General features: G+C 35.5%; 1 protein-coding gene across 1 annotated transcript in view; it reads left to right on the top strand.

Annotated features, from left to right (window-relative positions):
• Nucleotides 1-2,639: 2,639 nt before the first annotated feature.
• The window catches only part of LOC110458824, a 131,982-nt gene continuing 109,480 nt past the window's right edge, over nucleotides 2,640-25,141 (top strand). Inside the window, exons 1-3 of the mRNA XM_021510763.1 lie at nucleotides 2,640-2,858; nucleotides 5,248-5,580; nucleotides 9,394-9,690. Of these exons, the coding sequence (XP_021366438.1) occupies nucleotides 5,268-5,580; nucleotides 9,394-9,690 (610 nt within the window). The 5' untranslated portion in view covers nucleotides 2,640-2,858; nucleotides 5,248-5,267. The remainder of the gene's footprint in view (nucleotides 2,859-5,247; nucleotides 5,581-9,393; nucleotides 9,691-25,141) is intronic.

Raw genomic sequence — 25,141 nt, forward strand, 5'->3', positions numbered from 1 at the left:
ATGAAGTCAAATATGTTTAAGTCCTACTCCTTGAGAACAGATTAAAGGAGTTTAACCTGATTTGTTCTCATGGATCCTTAAAACTATATACATGCTACTTCCATTTGCACTGGAGACTGGGAACAGTTGAGATCCCAACCCTGAAACCACATACTGATTTGCTGGGCATGGTGTGACGAACACATCCATGCTACTTGGATTGCCTCGGGGTCTGTTATCATTCCTGGGGACTTGGTCTCCGGTTCATCAAATGGAAACAGTTGAGATCCCCATCCCATATAACCATATGTACAAAGCATAGAGAAACCAATAGTCAGGTTATCAGGATAAGCCCATTGACCAGTTGTCTGGCCCTGCAATGGAAACTTATATTGTTCTTATAGAGACTATCTTGTCATGTTGTCTACCCTTCCTCCGACATCTATACAATTGTTTACAGCTCATAAAAAACTACGTATATCATTTACGTTCTGCTTTGTGCAAAGTTACGTCAAGTTTAAGAACTTACAACCTTTGACGATTTTGAGTTTTAAAGGATATGTTTAATGATCCCAGTACCACTGCAAAACCTGTAACTAGGGTACAGTGTGCTCTGTACTCCGTCTCAGCACACATATATACCACCAACCAATTTCTTCAAAGAAAAACTACTTTGCAGATTTTTTTGAACATATATTTCAAAAGGATGGAAAAACAAACAATATTAGACGAATTAAACAAAATCTAATCAACAAGACTATTTTGAGTGTAAAAAATAACCCAGCAGAGTTTGGCCAGGATTCCAACCCTAGATTTCAGGTTATACTATCAACTTACCCGATTGAGATATCTGGTGAACGCACATTTCCTGGTATAACTGACCTACAGTAATATCCAAGCGGAAGCTAAAGGAAGGTAACTGTAGATAGGGAAAAACACAGTGTATTAGGACAGGGAACAATGCACATTTACATTTAACGAAAGGGATTGAATTATGAGTGGCTGAAATTGGTATTACATTATTTACTGTCATGGTTATCTACAAATTTCATGAAGCAGTATAATAGTTCAAATCATGATCAAGAATAATCTTAAAGAATTAGTTATAAGCGTGACCCTACACAACTTGGTGCACTGTAAGAAAATGGTGTATGCTCTTCTTAGGGAATAACAACCTACGTGTTGAAACAGAAAGGGTAATAGGATACAAACATTTGCAAATAGAGTACAGTGTCTATGTAATAACACAGGAACTAAATCCCTAGGGCTGAAACATACTCCTGGGCCAATTATAATTTCATGGTTGTACTATGCCATTTGAAGAAATGGATTTAGAGTGGGAATCTCAACGGTTTCAATATTAACAACCAGAAACTAAGTACACAGGAGTGTTACAAAACCCCTGGTCGAGGATCATGGTTGCGTTTGTTTCTATATACGCAGCAATTGTTGATAAGGTCAAACGGTGGGGATCTCGACAGTTTCAAAGTTATGAACCAGGGACTAAGTAGTCAAGGGTAGAGCAAACCCCGTTGCCATCCTGGTAGCATACGTGTATTTGTCTTTTATACTCAGCATTTGCGCATGAGTATGGTTAAAGGTTGGGATTGCAACTTCTTCCAAGTTGTGACCAAGAAACTAAGTACCTGCTGTTACCCACGGCATGTATCGTAAAAGGCGACTAATGCAGAAACCCACAGCGATGTCGTATTGCTTACTTTTGTCATTATCTGCTGAGATTTAGTTTTAGCTCTGGTAAATCGTTATAACCTTTATTATTTTTTTCATGTATGAAAGGAAGACGATTGAATGTAGAGTTTTAATTGAACAAATCCTTAAATTATATGATTTGTAAGAAAATCCAGACAAAGCAAATTATACATCCACCTAAACTTGCGTAATTTTAGCAAATGACTAAAGAAATTATGTTTTTGTTGCAGATGCATTACACGACATAATTATGCCGTTGCCTTTCCAATGTGTTGAACAACTCTTAATCTGATCGTTCTATGGAGTTTACTTGGCTGACGAAATGCCACTACAGATTCGATGATCGATCGATTCGTAAAACATGTTTTATAATAGCAAGATATGATTTGGATTTGCATCGCAAGAATTACCTGTTGTCTTTTAAATAAGGCATTGGTAATAGTCATGGACACGATTTCTGTTAAGTCTGTATGTGCAAATTAGTAAGGTTAGAATGCGTTCCATTTACACAACATGATAATAATATTACGAAGTTGCAAGTATTTAAGGCTATATCGATAATGATCAATACAGGATTATTTACATATTCAAAGTCATGCCCTAGGAACCAAATCTCCATTGGTGGGGCTAGACTGGCGGCATATTTGCAATTAGTGCTTTTTAACTTTTATGTGTAGCTGTCAATCTGTCGATTGATGTCGGAAATTAAGCTCATAATTTGTCATTCTGAACAACTTGATGCTTCACATATGGTACATGTTACGATCGAAGCGAGTTTGAATCTGTTGAGATTTAGCTACAGCTTTGTTAAACAGTTATACTCTTTATTATTAATATTTCATTGATAAAAGGATGACGATTTAACGATTTAAGTTTCAATTTACTATGTCCTTAGATTAAATGGTTTGTGAGGAGAAAATTTGAACAAAGCATATGAGCCATCCACTTGGTGTTGTGTAAGTGTGATGTCATGTCAAGAAAGAATCTGCGTTTGTCGTCCCAATGGGTTGAGTCTATGGAGTTACTTTGATTACGAAAAACCTGTACGATCATCCTACACGATATGACTTGACCTCTGCACTTCAAGACTGCCCTGTTGCCTTTGAAAAAAGGCATTGGTTATATATTTGAAAAAGATTTCTGCTTTGTCTGCATGATCTTATTATAAGGTAAGAGTTCTTTTGTTATGTATATAACGCAATTGCACGTCGTTAAGGCGATATGAAAAATCATCATTTCATTAATATTAACATATTAACAATTGTAACTACCGCAGCCTTAAAGGAATTACCGCATAGAAGCATTATACCAAGATACCGTTCTTCATAAACTGGGTTAAAACATTACATAATAATGCTAGTGCTGTAATTAATCAGGGAGGGAATCTGTCTTCATTTTTTTCAAATTAAAAGGGGCTGTCGTCAAGGGGACCCGATTGCTCCATATATATTTATTCTGTGTGCTGAAATTTTAGCTATGAAACTAAGAAACAATACGAAAATTAAGGGTATTAATGTTGATAACTGTCCTATACTTCTATCACAATATGCAGATGACACTGCGCTTGCACTTGATGGTACAGAAAGATCACTGCAGGAAGCTATTACTGAACTTAATTTCTATGAAAGTATATCAGGATTAAAAATAAATATTTCAAAAACTCAAGTGGTTTGGATTTGCAATAAGAAATTTAGCTCAGATAAATTCCTTCCAGAACTTGACTTACAATGGGGTAGGGAAAACTTCACACTTCTTGGCATTGAATTTCACGTTAATTTACATGAGGTACCTAAACTGAACTTTGATACATATTTTAAATCACTTATCAGATCATGGAAAAGGAGAATATTAACACCAATTGGTAAAATAAATATATTAAAATCAATTTTGGTTTCACAATTTAATCATTTATTTATCTCACTGCCAAACCCAGAGGTGGGTTAAACATGATCAACATCAAAACTTTTATAGACTCACTCAAATTAGGTTGGATTAGATTTTTTTTTAATGTACATCTAAATGGCGAGCAAATTGTGGATCAGATTATTAAAAGCTACGTGAAAATAAATGACCTGATAAAAGACTATAATTCTGGTTCCTTTTATACAGTTCAAGAATTAACTCAAATTTATCAAAAACCGACTCATTTTCTCAAATATCAGAGTGTTCTTTCTGCAGTTAAACATTTCAACTCTAATCCAGATTTTCCTAAATATAAATTGTTATGTTCCTTTATTCCTGTACACTTAGAACCATTCTTTAAAAAGTCTAAAAGTTCCAAACATTTTTTAGTATCCGAGTAAAAAATACCATTGTTCCATCAGGACAAAAGAAATGGAATAGAGTCTTTGATTTTAGTCACTTTTCTTGTCATCAGATTTAAGCTACTCTTTGCTATAACTACTAATACAAAATTTCAGTGGTTTCAGTATAGAATAAATCACCATATTCTGACAACAAATTCTTTCCTATTTAAAACTCGAATAATTGTATCTCCTATGTGTACACTTTGCAATTCCGAGATTGAAACTATTACCCATATGTTATGGAAATGTCAAGAGACTCAGAAACTTCTTAATTTTGAAACTCTTTTAGATGCACTCATTACTCCTTTTGAGTTCAATAAAGAATCTTATTTATTTGGATTTCTTGCACAAAATGTGAATGGTAGAATTGATAATGATATACTCATTATAATTAAACAACATATATATAAAATGCGTTGTCTTCATAGCTCCTTAAATATAAATGCATTGGTTAACGCAATAAAAGATTACCATTATATACAAAAATTTATAGCAAATAGCAAAGGAGAAACTTATAAAGAGAAGTTTGAAATGGAATGGAAAAAAATGGGAAAAACTTCTTGTTTTGCAAAAAAATTATTCTGATAGCTATCTCCTGGGCTTTGAAATAAATTACAGAATCAATAAAGTTCCTCTATTTCATTTTTTCATAAGTTTGAGCTCCAAAAATAATAGTCCAGTCCATCCCTTCCTCCCCCCCCCTCTCTCTCTCTCTCTCTCTCTTAGAAATTTAATATTCCTTCCCTCACTCTCTCTGTCTTACCCTCCTCAGAAAACAATCAAAGGGTGGGATCCAATAGATGAGAGCCCCCTGTGTCAGAGAAGTCAAAGATCTGATTGAATGACCATCTTTAAAGGTCAGCTTATTACAGTAACTTTAATAAAATAAAATAATATTTATTAATAATAAAGTACCATGTAGAATATTAGACAAAAAAATATTCTATCAAAGAAACATCAAAGATACATGTTTAATCAACAATACTTTGGCATATTTAAATAAATTTGACCTGGACCTTCTTTCAAAATTGGATCCAAGATAAGTAACAGGTGAGCAATACAGGCCCATTGGACCTCTATTTCACGTAAAATTTTATTTGTTTTATTTTTTCTCGCTAACACTTTCAAATTCTGATACTACTAGTTTCAAATTAGTTATATATGCTGTTAGTTTAAGTACATTTAAGTTTAAAACTTAAATGTATGTTTGTTTTTGTAGTGTTCTGATTGGTGTTTATTTTGTGTCTTTCAGATTATTAAGGTTCAACCAATATGGCGGAAGATATTTCTGAGGATGCTATCGATTTTCATAATGAAATGGTGTTCGATTTGGGTGAAGGTATAACTCAGGAACAGTTATTCAAGTTAAAATGCCTATTTGATGGTAATCCTCTTTCGCAAAATGATATCAATCAAATCAAAACAATACAGGAACTATTTATCCGCCTCAGGATCGAAAAAATTATTTCTGTTGGAGACTATAAAAAATTCGTACCAAAGCTGAAATTAGTAAATCGGGACCTGTGCTCAATTGTTGACACCTGCACCAACAAAATCAAAAGTTTACGCCGAGAGGAAGATATAGGTATGTCGTTTTAAATTATCAATATTTTACACAATGTATATGTCCGACACAACGAGTTCGCAACATGGTTGGAAGAAATTATAAGCTATAACCTACATTGCATATAATTATGTTTTACACAAGGAAGACCAACCCTATTGTCGCGAATGCGGCTAACCATCTACAGCCAAACATATTAGGATTTAATGCGCTGATTTAAAACAAAGTCATAACAGATTCTATAATGTACCCTCTATTTGCAAGCAATCGATCTTTCCAATAAGAATTCGTTCGCTATGGATGTCTTTTTATACTCCCCGTAACAAAGTTTTGGTATACTGGAACCATTGTCAGTTTGTCCGTCTGTCTGTCTAGACAAAATAGTATACCTCCTATTCCTCCTAGGTTTTTTATGGACTTTTTAAGGAAACTTTGCATACATGTAATTCCTCAAATGAATCAGTGTCTTCACGAACGCCATTATGTTCCTACAATATTTTCAAGAGTAATGGCCCTTGACTTTTGTAGATGGTACATTACGTTACTGAAATGGCCAATTATCTCAGAAACGGTATATACTTTGGAATGATGTAGGCATTAATGCAAGCTACTCTACTGATAACTTTCGAGGTCAAAGTTCACGAATTAATTACCATACTGAAATGGCTAATTATCTCGGAAACGGTAGATATTTAGTATACACATAAACATTAGAGTATTTTAGCCAATTATGCAGGCTATATTGTCACAAACTTCCAAGGGCATGACGTCAAATGTCACAGATGCATAATGTGGCTGAAAAGGTAAAATATCGCAGACATGGTTGGTATTTTGTATGCACATACCTTGGAGTATATGTAGCATTGATGCAACCTTCATTGTAACAACAATTCGAGTTCATGGGTTCAAAGGTCATAGTAGCAATGTTTGTTTTGTCCATCGGTCTGCTGGTACGACGACTGAGGTTAAACTTTTTCATGACACTTGATTTCTTCATATTTTTCACATGTTTAAAGGGACATCACGTGAAGAGCCATATATAACCTTATGTTACCTTGCTATCCCCATATTCATAGTCCGTCCCAAATGTCCAGTTTGACCACTTGTTCAGGAAAGCCCTGTTAAAAATAGCGCCAATAACGTCATGTGACGGTTTTGAAACGAGGCAGTAACACAAGTGGTCTGACCGAGATACAAAGATTCCAAAAGGGCCCCTAGAGAGGGGCTGTAAGGCATGCAGCTCACATGAAACTTATTAACCGCACTATGAAACCAAGAAATAGGATTTCTAAGTCCGTGTTGAAACTTATTGAATTTCTTGGCAGTAATTATTCATCATCAGAAGTTAATTGCACACATGCCAATATTCAAAATGTAAATGAAGAAAATTGTGTTGGCATCTCGGCATTATTTATAGAAACCAGGACATTTCTAATACCGGAATGTGACTGGTACAAATGGTTACGGGGCTAAACACCTTTCCCCAACCATGGGACAAACCTTTCTTTAAAAAGGAATATTTACGAGACGAATATCCTTTTTTAAATGTTTTCATAAAGTATTTACAGTGTATATATGCATTGACAAGTGTAAAAAACAAAGGGAAATGTTTGTGATTATTTTTATTACAACTCAATGTCTTTGGCCACTTTATTCAAGACCATACATAAATATATATTCATGTATACTCTCTTTTCGACTTTCACTGTTTTTTCATACGTTAACACTTAGCAAGTTATTTTAGCCACCACACAAAATATACGTTTCTGGCAAAACTACTACGTGTACATGTAGAATATGTGTCAGACATGGAACGTGTTAAGATACTTGCTAATTATATGTTTTTAATACTCTACAGAGATTAAAGCATACGCGTAAATGAAAATTAATGATTTAGAGAACAAAGTTGTTGCATGATCATACATTCTAAGTCAACATCATGTGAAAACATAAACTTTTGAAACATAACGATCAACAAATGTATTACTATGTATAAGCACAGACTTAGATAGCAATCTATTTCTGTGATATAAGTAGGTTTCCTTCCTCAGTTATTCATCTTGAACCGTCATTTTTATATATTTAAATGTTGCATTTGAATAAAAAAATCATTTACTTCAACAATATAATTAAATCATACCATTTTACTAAAATATTTTAAATTAATTAAATATAATAGCGCACGTATCTAATGTGACCCCGAGTACCGAGAGAGGTACTATACAACATCACAACAGTTATCACTTGGAGGGCCCCATAGCAAAATCGCATAAACTACTGTATATAGAAACACGAAGTAAACTCTCTCCGATACATGCCCATTAACATTACAAACTAAGTTAATCTGTGTTCCAACTTAGACAAAGATACTATTTAATTTAATTTAGATATTTAGATATTCAATTATTACATAAACAGCATATCTGTCGATTCCATTTCAGCTTTATATTTGCTACCCGTAAGAATACATGAACCGTACTAACTGCTAGGGCAGTTATTTTCTCCTTAGAATACTTCCCACCTGCAATTATTCCTCCGGAACCTAATCCTTGCGCTATCTTTTGGCCGTTTGGCCACTTTTCCCTTCGTAGCTGAGGCGGTAACGCTGTTTACTCGCTGACACGTCCCACGGCAAGTCATGTTGTTTAAAATGAAATGGCGTGTTGTGCGCATGCGTTATTAGAAGTGTCGCGAACAACTGCAGAACGAACTGTCCGACCAGACAGGATAAGGAATCTCCTCTTCTATTAGTAATTACATATTTTTAGGAATATGTATCGGCAAAATCCGACCGTTATTTTCCAATAGATGACTCACTAGATATATACATGCAATATTTTTTAAAAAGAAAAGAAATATATATATACTTCATCGTGATGTCTCTTTTATAAGCTCCCTCATGGTCAACAAGCAGCCGGAATGTGGGGCGTATTAAGTTACTTAGCCCATTTGCGACAGTTCTAGTTTAAATCTGTTACACTCATTAACTTAATTTTAGTTTGATGATGTTTTTGTGAATATCCATTTTTTTAAGTGTTGGTTGGCCCTAGTTGACATGGTTGATGGCCATTATAACAATACAAAACATAATCATATTCGAACACAAAGAAAAGTTATTCAGTAGTTTTAGGCCCATTTAAACCGAGCAAGTAGTACAATAAATCAATGCTAACCACCTCAACACATTTGACGACAAAAGAAATAAAAGCTTTAATTTGTATTTTCATGGTTTGGATTTCCTTTTCATCCTAGAGTTAGTATGATACCATGATATTAGTAACTGGTAATTAAGACTTTTAAGTTACTGAAAACATTGTCCCCATATATTTTAATTTAGGGAGTAACGTTACACAATCATGGACATGGACATAGGACTGACTCTGTCGTCAACGGCTAAACATGTTGAGATACAGGTCATATTAGCCGCGTGTCTCACTGTCAGTAATAATGTTCAGATGGAAATCGTTGATTGGTATTTAGTTGTGTCATCTTTAGTCGAAGCAAAAACTGATAAAACACGGTCCACCGATACGACAGTTAATATCAATGTAAATAGTTTGCGCAAAATTGTTTTCACTTTGGTAAAGAAACATATATTTGATTTTCTTGGTTGTGTACAAATAAACTCCCTCTCCAAACATTTATTTTTGTAATATACATGTGGCAGCAATTTTGAACATAATATTTCGATAAATTGTCCTTATTTATGATATAAACGTTATCCTCAATAAGTTTTGATATCAATTGAAATATGCAAAATAGCCTATAATATTAGCAATACATCAACTAATTGAATTATTGATATAATCTTTTAACACCATTACGCGTCTACAGAGGGAATGGTTATATCAATGGATAAGAAAAAATACCATGCGATCAAAGGATCAACAGCATACATAGATTGTACGGTGGATCCTTCACCAGACAGCATTACATGGAAAAAGAGAAACGAACGCCCACCACTAAGCACAAGAATTCCTATTGACAATCGTAAATACTATTCTGGCTTTCCAAAAGCTCCTACCTTTGTGATAAAAGAATCAAGCAAATCAAAAGATGAAGCTCACTACCAATGTAGTGCGAAAGCCAAATCAAAAGCAGTTGACGGTGAAATAGTACACTTGGAAGTATGTCAGTATAGAGCATTCGTATTATAAATTTAGTTTAAATGTATTCAACTTAAGAAAATAATATTGAAAGCAGAGTACATTGAACAAAAGTAGCAAGATTTCCTACTCTGAAATAAAACTTTAGGAATTAGTACAAATTAGGATATAACCTCATTTGAATCATTGATTTTAATTCTAATACAATTACCATACTACTCTGTTATGATTGTTATAGTACCCCAATGCTGCTTGGGTTGTGATTGTTATAGTACCCCAATGCTGCTTGGGTTGGGTTGTCAGTCGAAATGTTAAATTTTCATCGAATATTTTGTATGTGAACAATTTTTCAGAGGCCGTGAAAACGATCTAACAAACAATGGAATTAGATTTGACTCCACAAATAATGTGTTTCACGAGACCTGATGGACGTAAAAAATAATTATCTGGCTGTCATTTAAATGTTATTGGCAAGGTAAGAACAAAAATTAAGGGGTCATTCTGATTAACATACGTTTCTTTTGCTAACATATCGGCGTTAATGCTATCCCCCGATTTGAATGTGGTGATATTAAAGTGACAGGACGTGCATTTGATTTGTGTCTGAACAGGAAACAATACATAAATGTCACCAAATCTTTTCAGCAATGGTCGATTTGCGGTCGATTATTTCAATGTATAATGGAAAAGCATTATTTCGGAGAAATACCACCTTAAATCACGTCATCGAAATGTTGTCTGAAACGAATGATGTTGACACATTTAGTGTATGCACTAATCTATCGGGTGCGTCAGGTCGAAATCGGGTAGCGGTGCTAATATAACTTTGGAACTTTTCAATGTCTACTCGGTTTGCCAAGTATCATAGAACAATAAAGAAATGGAAGCTATCGACCGTGATTTTGTTTATTTCGTTGCAAATAGTTTTAGACACATGTAATATATGCTATTGAATATCTGCCTATCCCTGTACCATATTTACCATCGAACCAATTGTTAATGTACTGATGTGATTGAAAGATGAAGTCATATGAAAAACCACATTTGCTTTAGGCTTTGCTAGATACTGTTTTTATTATTACATCAAATTCAACATTGCAAAATGAACTCACGCATACAAAAATACAAAATACAGCCAAAATATCGGTCGCTGCAGGTAACCCTTGGACGACGTCAACATCGTGACGTTATCTTATTGTATGCATTGCAACTGTTTTATGAAAACACTAATGAGCACCGGGCTGGGGCACAAGTGTTAGCTCCCATACGTAGGTGTCAGCTCCAATACGTAGTAACAATTCGTAAATTGATTAATGATCAGGTAACTAACCTGAACGAAAAGCAATGATTAAAATTTCAGCCCTTTCTTTTTGTCTTGCAGCGGACGAGGGTAAATCGAAGGGGACTTCAACCGGAAGAGCGAAATCAAACAATGGTCCTTTGAAAAGGTATACATTTCCTGGATGTAAGGGCAACGCCTGGGGTGGATGTCTGTAGCTAAACATATTTCTGTAAAATGATATTAAAAGACGGGCATGTGAACATATTTCTACAGTAAAAATTGCAAGAAATAAGGGGAATACGGGTCGATGAAACCGAAAAATGTATTTCATATGCGGCAACGCTTCACGAATAGAGGCTGTATAAACATATAGCTATGCTGGCGATTACAGCTGAATAATAGTGTATTCAAAGTATCCATTACAGAAAAAGTATTGCTAGTCAACTAGTGTACCTATTATTTATTAAATTATTCTTTAGATTTGGATGCATATAATTCGTTACTGATATAACTTGTTGTGTGTTTTCAAAGTTCACCTTTCATTGCCTTCAATTCATATAATGCATTTAGCAATATTGCTGTTACATCTTAATTACCTTTTGAAATATTGTAACAACCACTACGACATCTTAATAATTTATATTTGTTCTATCAATATGTGTTTTAGTGGTTTGTCGACTGCAGTTGGATACGAAGAGAGCCAGCAGGAAAACGGTACTAATGTTAATAGTATGTATGTCCAATTTAAAAAAAAGTTCTCTTTGTGAGGTTTTCAAAACTAATTTGTAAAAAATATTTTTTGGTGATTGAAGACAAATTCAAAGATTACAAAATTCCGATTTCATAATCTCAATAAATTCCTGCAATTTTCAGCTAATACGAAGATTTTAATGTTATTTTAAATGAAATTGATAAGAATTTTAAGGCCAAATTATGTAAGGATGTACTCTCCTGAGGTTTCAGTCACGTTCAAGTCTCGTTTTGATCTAGTGTAACGGGTTTTTGTAATATTTAACAAATTATGATCACGTTTAATAGCAAACACGCATCTGAAAAATATGTCAAAAAAGTAAATGCCTGTTGTTTGTAGATTTTTGTTTACAAGACCAATTCAGCGACCATTTTGAAAATGTGCATTAATGTGTATTTCTTGCGCTTCACAAAAAGCCAAAATTTCACATTTTTGACACTAGATTGATCACTTAAATTGTCATTGTGTCGCCATTTTTAATTGAAGCAGGATCAATTTTGCTGTACAACTTTATAATGTAATATGTAATAAATATTCATGTATACTCTCTGTTCGACTGTCACTGTTCTTTCATACATTAACACTTAGTAAGTCATATTAGCCATCACACAAAATAAATGTTTCTGGCAAAAAAAACCTACGTGTACATGTAGAATATGTGTCAGATATGGAACGTGTTAAGATACATGTACTTACTAATTGTATGTTTTTAATACTCTACAGAGATTAAAGCATACTTGTGAATTGACCCTTTTTATGTCGAGATAACTTTTCTTTAATCAGTTCCTTTGTCCGAAACAGAAGTCGTAGTTATCGGTAGCACGCGCCATTACGATTAAAACATGCATTACGAAAAGCACAGACTTCGATAGCAATCTATTTCTATGCTATAACTAGGTTCTCCTTTCTTAGTTATTCATTTTGAACCGTAATTTTGATATATTTTAATCTTGCATGTGAATAAAAAAAACGTTTACTTCAACAACATAATTAAATCATACCATTTTACTGAAAGCGGGAATATTATAAATGATTTAAATCTAATAGCGCACGTATCTCATGTGACCCCGATCACAAACAGATAGAGGTACTATACAACATCACAGCAGTCATCCCTTGGAGAGCCCCATAGCAAAATCAAACTTACCAGTCACTTATCCCTTCGTTTCGCATAAACTACTGCATATAGAAACACGAAGTAAACTCTCTCCGATACGTGCCCATTAACATAACAAAACAAGTTCATCTGTGTTCCAACCTCGACAAAGATACTAGCGAGCTTTATAATTTTAGATATTTATTTATTACATAAACAGCATTTCTGTCGATTCCATTTCAGCTTTATATTGGCTATCCGTAGGAATTAACTGCTCGGGCAGTTATTTTCTACTTTAAATACTTCCCACCTGAAATTATGCTTCCGTAACTTAATCCTTGCGCTATCTTTTGACCGTTTGGCCACTTTTCGCTTCGTAGCTGACGCGGTAACGCTTTTTACTCGCTGACACATCCCACGGCAAGTCATGTTGTTTACAATGAAATGGCGTGTTGTGCGCATGTGTTATCAGAAGTGACGCAAACAACTGCAGAACAGACTGTCCGACCAGACAGGATAACGTATTAGGAATATGCATCAGCAAAATCCGACCGTTATTTTCCATTAGATGACTCACAAGATATATTCATGCATTATTTTTAAATAAGTAATATATATATATAATATATATATATAAATATGGGGCAAAGAAGTAATTCCAACGGTGTGGACAAGTTTAGGTCTATATTACTTCTTTGACCCATATATATATATATACTTCATCGTTATGGCCCTTTAATAAGCCCATTCAGGGTCAACAAGCAACCGGAATGCGGGGGTTTTACTGAGCCCATAGGCGACAGTTCTAGTTTACATCTTTTACACTTAATAACTTATTTTTAGTTTGATGATGTTTTGGTGTATATCCATTTTTTTAAAGTGTTGGTTGCCCCTAGCTGACATTGTCGATGGCTTTTATAACAATACAAAACAGAATCATATTCGAACACGAAGAACATTATTCAGTAGTTTTAGGCCCAATTAAACCGAGCAAGTAGTACAATGAACCAATGTTAACCACCTCAACATTTCTTACGACAAAAAAAAAAGAAATTAATTTGTCTTTTCATGATCTGGATTTCCTTTTCATCCTTGAGTTCAAATGACACCATGGTATTAGTAACTGGTAATTAAGGCTTTTTAGTTACTTAAAAATTGTCCCCTCGTAATTTAACTCGGGGAGTTACGTTACACAATCATGAACATGTCCATAGGACTGACTCTGTCGTTAACGGCTAAACATGTTGAGATACACTGAGACACTTGCTATTAGTCGCGTGTCTCACTCTCAGTCATAATGTTAAGATGGACATCGTTGATTGGTATTTATTTGTAGTGTCATCTTTAGTCGAAGCAAAAACTGATAAATCTCGCTCCACCGATACGACAGTTAAGATCAATATACATAGTTTGCACAAAATAGTTTTCACTTTAGTAAAGAAACACATATTTGATTAGCTTCATGCAAGTCACAGTAATCTGAAATAGCGGACAATATGATAAATATTGGTTGTGTACAACTAAACTCCCTGTCCAAAAATTGCTTTTCGTAATATACATAATATTTCGATAAATTGTCCTTATTTATAATAAATACGTTATCCTCAATAAGTTTTGATATCAATTGAAATATGCAAAATAGCCTATATAACTAGCAATACCTCAACTAATTGAACTATTGATATTATCTTTTAACATCATTACTCGTCGACAGAGATAATGGTTATGTCAATGGATAAGGCTGAATACCGTGCAAGTGAAGGATCAACAGCATACATACTTTGTACAGTGGATCCTAAAGCCGACATCATTACATGGAACATGGGACACGAAGGCCTACCGAGCACAAGAATTCCTATTGACAATCGCAAATACTTTTCTGGATGCCGCGATGCTCCTACCCTTGTTATAAACGAGGCAACCAAAGCAAAAGATGAAGCGCACTACCAATGCAGTGCGCAAGCCAATTCAACAAGAGTGGTTGGCAAAATCGTACACTTGGAAGTGTGTAAGTATGGTAAATTCGTATCATAAATTCAATTTCAATCAATTCAACTTGCATAAAGAAGAAAAATGAAAGCAGAGTACATTTAATAAGTATTGCCAAATTTCATTCTCTAAAATGTTATGAGAGCTGCTATTTGATGAACAAATTCACCTGATTACATTTACTCATTTGATACATTGCGTTTTGCGTAACAACTCCATATATACTACAAATATAATTGTTATACCAGAGAATTGCTTTTATAACCTTTAGTCATATTTGAGATCTTTTTCTTTCCCTCTACTTATAACTGCCTTTTATTTTCTATTGGTTTCGGTTGGCAATGCCCCCACGTTTGGTATTTGGTGTTGAACATTCGCCCAAGTGGGGAAGGCAATAAGTTCTTTTTTTTAGGACGAGACAGAAGGCGTACTTATTAATGGTAGTTGTTATTCCTTGCTTTGCGCTCAGCATTTTCAGTAATAGTAAAACTTATTCGACCATTGTAATTTTAATGGCGACTGCGCATATCACACATGGTAACGTTTTTCGTAATAATGCCTTAATGTTATACCTGTACAATGTAGTCAAATCCGTGGCAAATTATATAATGTACTAGCTGCTAAAAGTTCATTTGATACAATTTTTGTGCGATTGATATTTAATTATTTGCAATCAATTGATCTTACCAATAGGATTTAACATATATTACAACAAATTCGTTTGCTATTGGTGTATTTTTACATCCTTTAAATATTTTAACATATTCAGTCTTATTATGACACATTCGTGTTTTTTAAAGATAGAAAATAGCATCAGCAGTATTTTGTCATCGAAATGTACTGATCGATATGCCTGTAATCCATTGAGCTACGGCAGGCCAAACCACTAGCACACCTTTTCCAGCATATTGGCGTACATTACGAACATCAAGTTACGTCCGTAATATGTTCGTACATGTAGGAGTAAATGGAATGCTAAACCCAGTAATACCAAACCAAATAAAAGGCGATTGACACATTGCAGCGAAGATACATCGCTTTTAAGTGTTGAAGCTTAAAATAATTGTTTTTGTATACTCAGCGTATACATCAATCGCGACAAATATATAGCAAACTGTATACCACATTTGAATATTTCACTGTAGATTCGGGTGATGACTATGGACAACCATCAAGCTCCAGATCATCGTCAAGCGCCAGAGGATCACCACCTTTAAAGAACACGTCAGTATCTTCGACAATGAGACAATGATATCGAATGTACAATTATGCTTGTCTTACACTTTAAAAGTGGCAAAGGAACTCGACTTCTGATGAAAGCTCAGATGTCATTTCTTAACACCGAATAGCGGTTTTAGCTCATCTGGCCCAGCGGCCAAAATACAAACTGATAAAAATTGAGGAATTTTAACAAATTTTGGTAAAATGAACCCGCAGGTAATAACCATTTACATGACATTGCCAGACATGAAGAATGCACGCAGGTTCTTAATATCTTACCTCCTCAAATAGGTTTACATGTAGTCCTTCTCGCAACTTGTATTTCTTGTACTCCTTGGATAAACTGGTATGGTACATCCAGGTTTTAAAATGAATGTTTTATATTGTTATATTTTGTTATCATGGAAACAATTTGTGCTAGACAAAAGAAAACAAGAGGCCCATGGGCCTTAACGGTCACCTGAGTTATGTAAAAACTGATGTCATCGATGTTGCCAAATGAAAAAGAAATCATTTTGTAACAAAGGTACTTTGAACTACATGTAATGCAAAAGTAGTGTGAAAGATCTGTGTAGTATATGTACTATGTACAAATAGTGGTTCTGTCAGTCAACTGACAGGACATGTCCCTTTAGCTCAGTGGTAGAGCGTTGGCCTCCGGAACCTAGGGTCGTGGGTTCGATCCCAGCTGGGGCACCTCATCTTTACACTTTTTTCTTTGCTATAACAGTAGAACAAGTTTTTGAAGTTTTGGGAGGTTTATTTGAGTAAGGTCACTGGCTAAAAAGAAAACATCTGTCCTATCAAATATCTAATATATTGATTCAACAGTGAAGAGTTTTTGTGTATTGTAATTTGCCATTTGGAAGCTTTGCATCTTTTTATACTGAACATAAATTACATAGAACTAAATGGGTAAAAAGCAACAAAAGTGTGAGTTGACAACATCATCTAAGTTTAACAACAGTTGATATGAGAAAAATATTTGTTTTGAGCTTTTTGTGATATGTTTTGTTTATAATGTTAAAATTAACATGATAAACGACAAACATACATAGTGTTGTTTAAGAGAACAATCAGGCATTTGGCAAAGTTATTTATAATATAACACTATGGATGTTTACGCAATTATTATTAATCTTTTCTAGTTTATTCTTCTTGAAGTAATAATTTTACTTCTGTGCAATTGTCAGACATTGCTTGTTCAGGGATATTACTTAGGTCAATACAGCCATATCCGAGTCTGGAGAAGAATTCCAAGATGGCCAAAGCCCAAACTGTCATAGAATCAAACTGTCATTTTGAAGATATAAATTGTCTATCAAGTTTCAATGATTTCCAATTGGAAAGGAAACAAATATACCCAAAAGTATCTGTTTTCTGTATAACTTTAGTAAACTTTACCCCATCCCAAGGGGATTAAGTGCTTTAAGACCCTTCTTTCTATGTTGATTATTTGTTTCCAGCATCTCTTAGTCTGGATACGATATTTAGGACACCTGAGACAAAGTCTCGGGTGACCTAAAAATCGTATCCAGACTAAGAGATGCAGGTGCAAAGTCTCAGGTGACCTATTGCGATCGCCTTTTGTCCCGCGTCGTCCGTCGTCCATCGTGCGTCCGTAAACAATTTACATTTTCGACTTCTTCTCCAAAACCCCTGAACCAATTTGAATGAAATTTTCCGTGGCAAAAGGTCAACAAAAGTGGCTGATTTGGTCCAGAGGCCTGAGGGGTGGGGCCAAAAAGGGTCAAATTGTCTAAAATTTCAAAAATCTTCTTCTCAAGACCCAGATATGGTAGAATCAAATACTCTTCATAGATGGAAGGGTCTTAAGGTGCTTTACCAATGTGGTAAGTTTCATTACCCTGGGGTCTCTCATTTCCCCTAGGGAGGGGATACACTTTACTATAGTTTATATAGGGAAATGACATTTTGGACCAACATTTGTTTATTTTCCATCGGAAGTAATTTAATTTCGGTTAGCATTATCAGTATTAGGTAGCAGTTTGATGGTATGCACATATAAGCCCTGACTGACCCCCAGGGGCTGATGGGTGGGGCCAAAAAGGGTCGAATTGACTGAAATTTCAAAAATCTTCTACTCAAGACCCAGATATGATAGAATCAAATACTCTTCATAGATGGAAGGGTCTTAAGGTGCTTTACCAAAATTGTGAATTTCATGACCCTGGGATCTCACGTTTCCCCCTTGGGAGGGGGTACACTTTACTATAGTTGTGTAGGGAAATCACATTTTGGACCAACATTTGTTTAATTTCCATTGGAAGTAATTCAATTTAGGTTAGCATTATCAGTATTAGGTAGCAGTTTGATAGTATGCACATATGAGCCCTGACTGACCCCCAGGGGCTGATGGGTGGGGTTAAAAAGGGTCTAATTGACTGAAACATCAAAAATCTTCTTCTCAAAGACCCAGATATGGTAGAATCAAACACTCTTCATAGATGTAAGGGTGTTAAGGGTTATGACCCTAGGGTCTCACGTTTACTTCCTGGGGAGAGGGTGCCAAATTTTTTATGATTTATAATGGCAAATTATACTTTAAATAATACATGTTAATAATTTGATTCGAATTATAACCCGAGTTTGATACTTTGAAAAGTATGAGCCAGCCCTACCCCGAAGGGCTGAAGGGTGGGGCCCAAAGGAATTTGTGTGCTAAAATTTCTTCATTTTCCTTGTTAAGAATCAGAGTTGCTAGTCTCAAATACTTTTCAGTCTTAAATCTGTATGCTAGATATGTAATAAGGTGGTTTTATTGTTTTTTGTCACTTTGAATAATATTTCTGTTCATGTTAAGAACAAAATTAACTCTCTGTATAAATATATCAGGTGACCGTTAAGGCCCATGGGCCTCTTGTTTAATTTAAGCTAATTTGACCCATTTAAGCCCCCACCCCCCTCAGCCATTGGGGGCGGTTTGGTTTGGTTTGGTTTTGATTAAAGTCCTATTAACGGCTAAGGTCATTTAAGGACGGTCTCCCCTGTGTGCACGATGCATGTGTGTAGTGTATGTGTGTGTATTTTGGGAGGCTTCGATATGTTCGTGTTTGTCTCCTTGTGATAGCGTGGAACTGATGCTGACTTTATAGTGCTAATGATTTCCAGAAGAAAATGAACAAAATATACCCAAAAATTGGATTTTCCTACATAAACTATAGTAAATTTCACACCTTTCCCAGGGGCAAACGTGAAGTTCAAGGGTCATGAAATTCACAATTTACCTCGAGACCCTTTCAGCTATGAAGGGTATTGGTTTCCAACATATCTGGGTCTGAAGGAGAAGATTCTTAAAATTTAAGCCAATTTGACCCCTTTTGTCCCTGCCCCTGAGAGCCCCTGGGTGTGGGAACCATGTAATTCACAATTTTGAAGATATTTGACCAAGGAGGTTCCTGCAAAATTTTATTGAAATCGGATCAGCGGTTTCTGAGAAGTAGTCGAAAATGTAAATTGTTTACGGACGGCACGACGACGGACAAAAGGCGATTAAAATAGGTCACTTGAGACTTTGTCTCTGGTGACCTAGAAACTATAAACTTGAATGATTTTGACCAAAACATCAATGTAACGCAGATCAATCAACAGTAAACTACAGTAAACATTTCTCCCCAACGCCAAATGTGTTATCCTCAATAATGAAGCACCCTGCAGGTAGGGCGTAAGAATTGTACCTGCTGCCCCCAATTGCATGATCGTAAGAGGCGACTAAATTTGGGACCTTATCTCTGCTCTCCTTTCTAAATAACTTTCTTCTTCCTAATGTCTCCCTTGACAATGCCTCACTTTTGGCCATTTGTTGAGCGTTCGCCCCTGTGAGGAAGGCTTTGGGTTTTGTCCCCTGGCCGAGACATACCAAAGTCTTTAAAAATGGTAGTTTATACTCCTGCTTAACGCTCAGCAAATTAGGAGTGGGACGACTGGTTCGCCCGTTGTCAGTATAATGTGACCGGGTGGGGCGTCCTGCTGGGTGTCTTCGGCAGTATGTTTCAGTGAGGTAGCACTATAAAGTCGGCATCAGTTNATCAAACAAACAAACAAACAAACAAACAAACAATAATGAAGAATATTTGATTCCAATGTCTGAACCCAAAGAAAAAATGTTGTTAAATGTAAGAAAATGTACACCTACAAGGTATATAATCCACGCCCTAATTAGCCCCTGTAGGAGCACCAGGGTAAAATAGCATCAAACTCTCATCTCATGGATGTTTAATTCCAATCAACTCCTCCCTGGGGGGAAGGTAGAGCTCAAAATCGGCCCATTGGATAATAAATTTCACAAGATTGATAAAGCACCTTTTAAGATACTTTCCTCTAAGAATAGATTTTTTTTCTTAGCATATCCGAGTCTGATACGAAGACTGTAGAAATTTCAGCCTATATGATTTATTTTATCCCTGTTGACCCTGCTCCTCATCCCCTGGGGAAGGCTAGGGTCTAAATATAAGTGCCAAACTGTCAATAGTGTTATAATTGCAGTTGAAAATCAACAAAATGAACCCAAAGGTATTGTTTTCCTATATAAACTAGTAATTAATTTCACCCCCTCCCATGGAGGAACAGGAAGCCATGGGATAACGTAATTCATACTTTTGATAAACCACCTAAAGACCCTTTTATCTATGAAGAGTATGTATTTCTAACCTATCTAGGAACTGAGAAGGAGACTTTTTGAAATTTAAGTCAATTTGACAAAAAATGATGGCAATTAAACAAATGACACTCAAAATGTGATTTCCCTATAAAAACTATAGTAAAGTTTACCCCCTCCCCAGAAGCAAACATGCACCGTATACCCTTCCATCTATGAAGAGTATTTGATTCTACCTTATCTGGGTCTTGAGAAGAAGATTTTTGAAATTTCAGTCAATTCGACCCTTTTTGGCCCCACCCATCAGCCCCTAGGGGTTAGTCAGGGTTGATTTGTGCATAGTATCAAGCTGCTATCAAATACAGATAATGCTTACCAAGTTTGAATTACATGTAATTCCAAATGAAATTAAACAAACGCTTGTCCAACATGTGATTTACCTATATAAACTATAGAAAAGTTTACCCTATCCCCAGGGTCATGAAATTCACAAATTTAGTAAAGCACAATAAGATCCTTCCATCTATAAAGAGTATTAGATTCTACCAAATCTTGGTCTTGAGGAAAAGATTTTTGAAATTTTAGTCAATTTAACCCTTTTTTGGCTCCACTCCTCAGGCCCTTTGGGGCTGGGGACCATACAATTCACAATTTTGGTTGACCTTGAAATTGGTTCAGGGTTTTAGAGAAGAAGTTGAAAATGTAAATTGTTTACGGACGCACAACGCACGACGACGGACACAAGGCGATCGCAATCTAAAAAATATGTTTTGATGCACACATGCCAACATGGTGTGTAAAGAGCTCAGGTAGAGTTTTAACTGATCAGTTTTGATTTTGATTTTAAGCCCACTATCATAATCATCATCAGGGGTGGGCTATTCAAATCACTTTCCGGCCGTAGTTCGTCCGTCCGTTCTTAAACAACTATTTCTCCTGTTATGCATATCGAATTTTTAGACTGATCAGAAAAACAGAGATGGCAGACAGCCGGCCATTTTAGATTTTTAGAGTTATGGTTTATTTTTATTTTTATTGTCGTCCTATCAACACCAAAGGTCATTTAAGGAGGTACTTTTATGTGTGATCTGTTTTGATTGGCAATACCTCACTTATGACTTTAATATTAAACGTTCTCCAGGCGAGGAAGGTCCTATCCCAAGGCCGGGACATATAAAAAATAAAAGTCGTTATTTGCCTGCTTAACGTTCAGCACTAAGGGTAATGGCAACAACTGGATCACCCGTTGTCGGTTTAATGTGGTTGAAAAAAGTGCCTTTGCATGGTGATATCGATAGCACTATAAAGTCGGCAACCGATCTGCGCTATCACAAGGATGTATATACACACAAAACACAAACATACCCGGTCTCCAGCACACATACTCACACGCACGCATTCACAACAGTTACACACATGGAGACACCTCCTTAAAAGACTTAATAGTTGAGAGGACGTTAAACCGTATACAATCAATCAATATCTTTGTATTAAAACAAAATATCAAATATTTAACTTGCGTCAGATTTACCTTATGTTTTATTTTTTGGCAGTGACCCGACCACAGAGATACATTCGCTATGCATCGGAACAAAAGGTAAACGTGTTTACTAAATCATCAAACAGACATATTGTATTGCTTAAAGAACCATGATACTAATATAGCAAGGCCATGGAAAATACATTTGTCTATCTCCGTGTAGTTTCGAGGAGGACGTTCCCCCCCCCCTTTTTTTATGTCTTCTGTTAAGGTGACTCGGAAGAAATAAAAAAAAGCTCTGCTGCCCAAATTGCAACACTCTGGATCTTTACATTCTTCTTAGTTCCCTACTTTTTATGTCCGTCTTCATTTCACCAGATTTGCTTATAACCAGGGTGCGGCTGTCCTCCTGATGTTATCCTTAAAACCAGAACATATATATCTCTACAAGCCTGTCAGAAGTATTTATTGAAATGAAGAAGGGAATAAGTTCCAAAGGACACAGCTACAGACCCGTGCACGTTCGCTGTTCCACCTTGGACGCAAACGGTACGGAAGAGCTACGCAAACGGTACGGAAATGCTACGCAAATGGTACGGAAATGGTACGCAAGTGCTACGCAAACTGTACGGAAATGGTACGCAAGTGCTACGCAAACGGTACGGAAGTGTTACGCAAACGGTACGGAAGTGCTACGGATGACGCTTACAAACGGTGATTCGTTTGTGGTGACAAGAACGGGTTTACATAAAAAACGGAGCATATAAAATATCTAAAACGAAACGAACATACCCACAATGCATAGGAAGAAACGTCAGTACACTGTAGGCTACGAGGATAAAGGTCGATCGATGTAATATATCCATCACAAAGACCTGACGTACGCTAACAGATCAACGCGACACACAGATAATAATAAGTTATGGTCAGAAGTATTTCCACCTGCTTACCGAATAAAATACTAATAAACGAGAAACGTAGCAATTAATAAGCCTAATAATAATTAAAAATTATATAATTTCAGACTCCTGTGTTAAGGATCCAGTACCTCTATTTCTATTTTTTATATCGTCTTTAATACTTCCATACACTTTTAGATTTTCCGTAGGATTTGGAGACCGATAATGTGCTTACTTATTAGTACATGCAAATACATGCATCGGAGATTTGAAATGTATACATGTTATACCATGTGTATTAATTAAATTTCATTCACAGGTAAACAGGTTTTTTTTGTTATACATCTTTTATTTTATTATGAAAATGTAGTTGATTCTTGTTTAAGTATACATTGTACGTGTATATTGTTACGGGAGTTATTATATATATTTTTTCAGTTTGAAAGGCAAGCTCGTGCATGTAGGAAACTATTATGAATAAGAACAATAATATGTACTAAATATGTGTAATTTTTACATTCAAGATATGTACCTCTAGTACTAATACGAATATAGGTCTTCTTTATCGATCATAAAAATGTAGGTATCTATACTGACTTTTCTACAGGTAAATCGTACCTGTCTGAATCCTGGTACAGGAGAAACCATGACTGTCTGGCACCCCCTGAGGGGTGTGTACTACAGAGGGTATAGGGGTCTGATGACAGATAACTTAGGGACTGAGACCAGGTCAAACTTCAATGTATCTACAATATGTATTTCTCCGTTTGTACATGTATACGTTTGTACCTAGACAGGCGTGGATCAAGGAGGGTGTGGGCTTAGGGCGATAGCTTCCTGATCAGGGTCCAGGGTCAATTAGTCATGGTAGAGTACAGCAAAGTAAAAGAGTGTGGGTAGGGGGGTATTTAATAGATACATTTATCACTCATTTATAACATTTTTCGCTTGGGGGGGAGGTATACATGCATATTCATATCTATGTGAGGATGCTCACAATCTCTTGTCTCTAGTTCCACATGAAAACGTTATGGCGTTGAGGGAAGATGATGACATTTTCCTGTAATTTCAAGTTAACTTGTCTCCATAATTAAGTATTTTTTCGTGAAACTGGTGATGGGGAATAATACCGCACACAAAATCAAGTGAAAATGTTTGCTTTAAAGTATACGTCGCTGATCGTTGTCAGACTTTCTATAGACAACATCACAATAGATGAGTGGCAAAACTACATAACATTTTGTTTGTCTGTGCTCAATACATGTAAGTGTAAGTGCTACAATATTTCATATTTTGTCATACATGTACGTATCCTCATCGCCTGGTTCAAGTTCAAGTTCTTTATTACTTTGAGTCGTTCGACTCACCAGTTACAAAGTAACAAAATTTGTGATATTAACTGTGCAAAATACAAAATAGCATTACACAACATTACACACACTCACAATACAATTACAAGTGCAACTACATGTATACCTATTTATAATAATTAGGTTCCTCTCGAATTTGCAAAAAAAAAAAATCCCCTAAGTTCGTTATTTCTTTTGAATTTTTCACACTCAATAATCCTTTCAATTTAAATATGCTTGGCTTTTTAATATAATAAGTTTTCAAAACAATTGCTCGCAAATCAGAATGACATGATCTTCAACATCATCTAAATTACCAACATTACACACTCGACGATTCAATGTTTTGATATCGCCCTTTTTCTAATTTTAAGTTATGAGGAGATATTTTTTTTAATTTCTTTCAGATATTCTTTTTGTATGGGTTTACGCAGGTAGTTTTGTAGATCAAAATGATCGTAAATATATCTATAAAAAATTGCTTTTCATAATATTCTTATTTTTTTTTGCACATTCTTCTCTAAAAATATCAATAGACCTTTCTTTAATTAATTAATAAATCTTGTTGTCGTTAATATAATATTTCCAAATATGCCCTAGGCCAGGTTAATCCCAGCCTCTGATATATACTGTCTACTGTGGAACTTGCTAAAGGCGCTAAGTGGTACTAATTGGTCAGCTGTAAAAGGTCAATTATCCTTTTCATTGTTCATAGGTACACTAGCCCGTAACCGCTTGACTGATTTTTGACATCTTTATAATTACCACACACAGAGGGCACTCCGTTAACA

Source organism: Mizuhopecten yessoensis, unplaced genomic scaffold, assembly GCF_002113885.1.
Source record: "Mizuhopecten yessoensis strain PY_sf001 unplaced genomic scaffold, ASM211388v2 scaffold9847, whole genome shotgun sequence".
Lineage (NCBI taxonomy): Eukaryota > Metazoa > Mollusca > Bivalvia > Pectinida > Pectinidae > Mizuhopecten > Mizuhopecten yessoensis.